This window comes from Arachis stenosperma, chromosome 1 (assembly GCF_014773155.1).
Source record: "Arachis stenosperma cultivar V10309 chromosome 1, arast.V10309.gnm1.PFL2, whole genome shotgun sequence".
NCBI lineage: Eukaryota > Viridiplantae > Streptophyta > Magnoliopsida > Fabales > Fabaceae > Arachis > Arachis stenosperma.
In genome coordinates, this window is record NC_080377.1 from 24,785,472 (window position 1) to 24,788,450 (window position 2,979).

General features: G+C 40.9%; 1 protein-coding gene across 1 annotated transcript; it reads left to right on the forward strand.

The window, feature by feature from the left end:
* The first annotated feature begins 1,000 nt into the window (after positions 1–1,000).
* LOC130976628 (uncharacterized) lies at positions 1,001–2,770 on the forward strand. Its single transcript, XM_057901543.1, has 4 exons — positions 1,001–1,221; positions 1,333–1,447; positions 2,453–2,593; positions 2,684–2,770. Exons 1-4 carry the CDS (start codon positions 1,001–1,003, stop codon positions 2,768–2,770), a joined length of 564 nt encoding a protein of 187 aa, XP_057757526.1.
* The last annotated feature ends 209 nt before the right edge of the window (positions 2,771–2,979 follow it).

A 2,979-nucleotide genomic window follows, 5' to 3' on the forward strand; every position in this document is an offset into this window, starting at 1 on the left:
GATAGAGATACTTATGTAGTTCATTGGTGAGAATTTCAGATAAGCGTATGGAGATGCTTTGTCCCTTCCGTCTCTCTGCTTTCCTACTGTCTTCATCCAATCCTTCTTACTCCTTTCCATGGCAAGCTGTATGTTGGGCATCACCGTTGTCAATGGCTACAGTCCCGTCCTCTCAGTGAAAATGTTCAACGCGCTTTGTCACAGCACGGCTATTCATCTGTCGGTTCTCGATCATGTCGGAATAGAATCCAGTGATTCTTTTGCGTCTGTCACTAACGCCCCACAATCGCGAGTTTGAAGCTCGTCACAGTCATTCAATCCTTGAATCCTACTCAGAATACCACAGACAAGGTTTAGACCATCCGAATTCTCTTGAATGCCGCCATCAATTCTAGCTTATACCACGAAGATTCTGATTAAGGAATCCAATAGATAAACATTCAAGCCTTGTTTGCTTGTAGAACGGAAGTGGTTGTCAGGAACGCGTTCATAAGTGAGAATGATGATGAGTGTCACATAATCATCACATTCATCATGTTCTTGGGTGTGAATGAATATTTTAGAACAAGAATAAGCTGAATTGAATAGAAGAACAATAGTAATTGCATTAATACTCGAGGTACAGCAGAGCTCCACACCTTAATCTATGGTGTGTAGAAACTCCACCATTGAAAATACATAAGTGATAATGGTGATCATTGGCTTCGGCCCCAAAGACGGAACCAGAAGAACCAAGATGAAAATACAATAGCAAAAGGTCCTATTTGTAGAGAACTAGTAGCTTAGGGTTTACAAAGATGAGTAAATGACATAAAAATCCACTTTCGGGCCCACTTGGTGTGTGCTTGGGCTGAGCATTGAAGCTTTCATGTGTAGAGACTTTTCTTGGAGTTAAACGCCAGCTTTTGTGCCAGTTTGGGCGTTTAACTCCCATTCTTATGCCAGTTCCGGCGTTTAACTCCCATTCTTATGCCAGTTTGGGCGTTTAACTCCCATTCTTATGCCGAAAGTGAGGACAAGAGCACGGCAAGCCCTAGCAGCGGCGGCGGCTGCTTCAATTGACCCCAGGAGCGACGACAGTGCACGGCGGAACAACCTCCTTCTCTCTCGCCTTACGTCTTCGTCCTCTCTCTCCATCTCGTCTGCGAATCATCTTTCTCTCTCTCTCCGGACTCCCTCCTCCACGACGGCGATGGCGGCGGCTGCAGCGGTGTTGCGGTGGTGACCCCCTTTCACTCTCTGGTCTCTCGCTCGCGCTCTCATCTCTGTCTTCCTCCTCTCCTCCCTCTGGTTCACTTATTCTGAATCTGGGTGTGTGTGTGTGTGAGAAAGGGTGCGTGGCGAAGGTGAGCTTTGGAGGCAGGCAGAGTTTCTACTTCATGATGGTGACTTCGGAGGGAATGGGGGGCGACGAGAGTTTACGAAAGTGGATGAAGGTGCTTTGGAGGTGAGTGAGATTTGGAGGGAATGGACAAAAATTTTACTAAGTGTCATCATTTTGCTTTCAGGAAAAAGAGGAAAAAAATTTTACTAAGTGTTAAGTTTTTTGCTCTAGATACATTAGGCATCATTTTTAAAACGCACAAAAAATTTAATAAATAGGCTACTCTTTAAAAGCGTCTCCTTTGATACGAAAAGTGAACCTATAGATATCAACCTACGGCTCCGCTTTATAAGTGATTTCTATAATACTTAAGGCTACGCTTTTTAAATGATGCCGTATTTGTGTATCCTTTTCTCTCATAAAAAGGCAATACGGAGAAAAACGTAGCCTATTCTATTCTATGAATAGGCTATGCTTTTCAAATGTAACTTAAAAAAAGTGTGGCTGAATATGTATTTTTCTTGTAGTGTTCTGATAGATGTAACTCAAACCGAAATATCGAATCGTCTTAGCTTCTTAGCTCTTGAGGTATTTTTAGTTGTCTACTTGTTTAAAAAAACAATCTTAAAATGGAATTTAAAAATCGTATTTATTAAGAAGAGAAAATGTGTAAATTATTGAATCAATTAATTATTAGTTTATTATCATTCGAAAAAAGTATGAGGAGCCAATGTATGTAGTGTACAATGTGTACAATGAGATTAAATTGAAAATAAAATCAAATTATAATCAATTAATTAATTTTTAATAATTTTTAATTTAAAACTTAAAAGAAATAAGGATTTCCGTCAATTACCTAAACTCACCCAAAAACTGCCTCTCCCCATTTGTTGATACCTCCTTCTCGCCCGGTCTCCTCCTAATTCACCGGTGTCGCTCCAAAACAGATACCAGCCGCCGTCCGACACAAATCCCACAGCTGACGTCGACGTTTCGCAAAGGCGACCGCTCAGCAGCACCCTCCATTCGTGTGCGTCGTTCCCGCGGTCCCGCAGCACCCCAGACGTGCAGTGACTCCCTCGCAGCCAGCGTGTGTCTTCCTCCCAACTCGCCTCTTCTCTCTGACAGAATCAGCCACCGCCACCGCCGTTCACAAACACTTGCGACGTCCCTGCAGCCATAACGAAGAAGGCGCTTGCGTCGTTCTCGCAGGTATCTACTATTCACAAGGCCAATGTTATGCAGAAGAGTAAAGGTCTTTTCCTCAAGGTCTATCATTACCTTCCAATTATCTATAAATATCTATCTTTTTTTTTTGTGAATCTAATAGTAACATTTTATTTTTGAATTTTGTTTTAGGACAGTCGTGAGGTTGCAGAGGAGTACGCTGAGATAAAGTATGAGAAAGTTATCATTGACAATGACTACATGATGGTATATTTGTGAACTTGGATTTAGAGTGCAATTGTATTTAGAAATTCATTTTGAGTATTGAAAATGGAATTATTCTCATTCATTTTTATAATCTACAACTTATGAAAAATCTTACTCTATTTGCTTTCAGATTTCAATAATATTTCATCATTTTCTTGAATTTTATTAGAGGAGAAAAAACTTTCTGAAGATAATGTGAAGGATTTGTCAAGTGATTTACA

Bases quoted from the DNA above. Each gene is read 5' to 3' on its own strand.
- LOC130976628 (XM_057901543.1), top strand. From the start codon at position 1,001: ATGCCGAAAGTGAGGACAAGAGCACGGCAAGCCCTAGCAGCGGCGGCG. The intron at 1,448-2,452 runs GTGAGTGAGATT...TCTCTCTGACAG, and splicing joins TGGATGAAGGTGCTTTGGAG to AATCAGCCACCGCCACCGCC. The intron at 2,594-2,683 runs GTCTATCATTAC...ATTTTGTTTTAG, and splicing joins GTAAAGGTCTTTTCCTCAAG to GACAGTCGTGAGGTTGCAGA.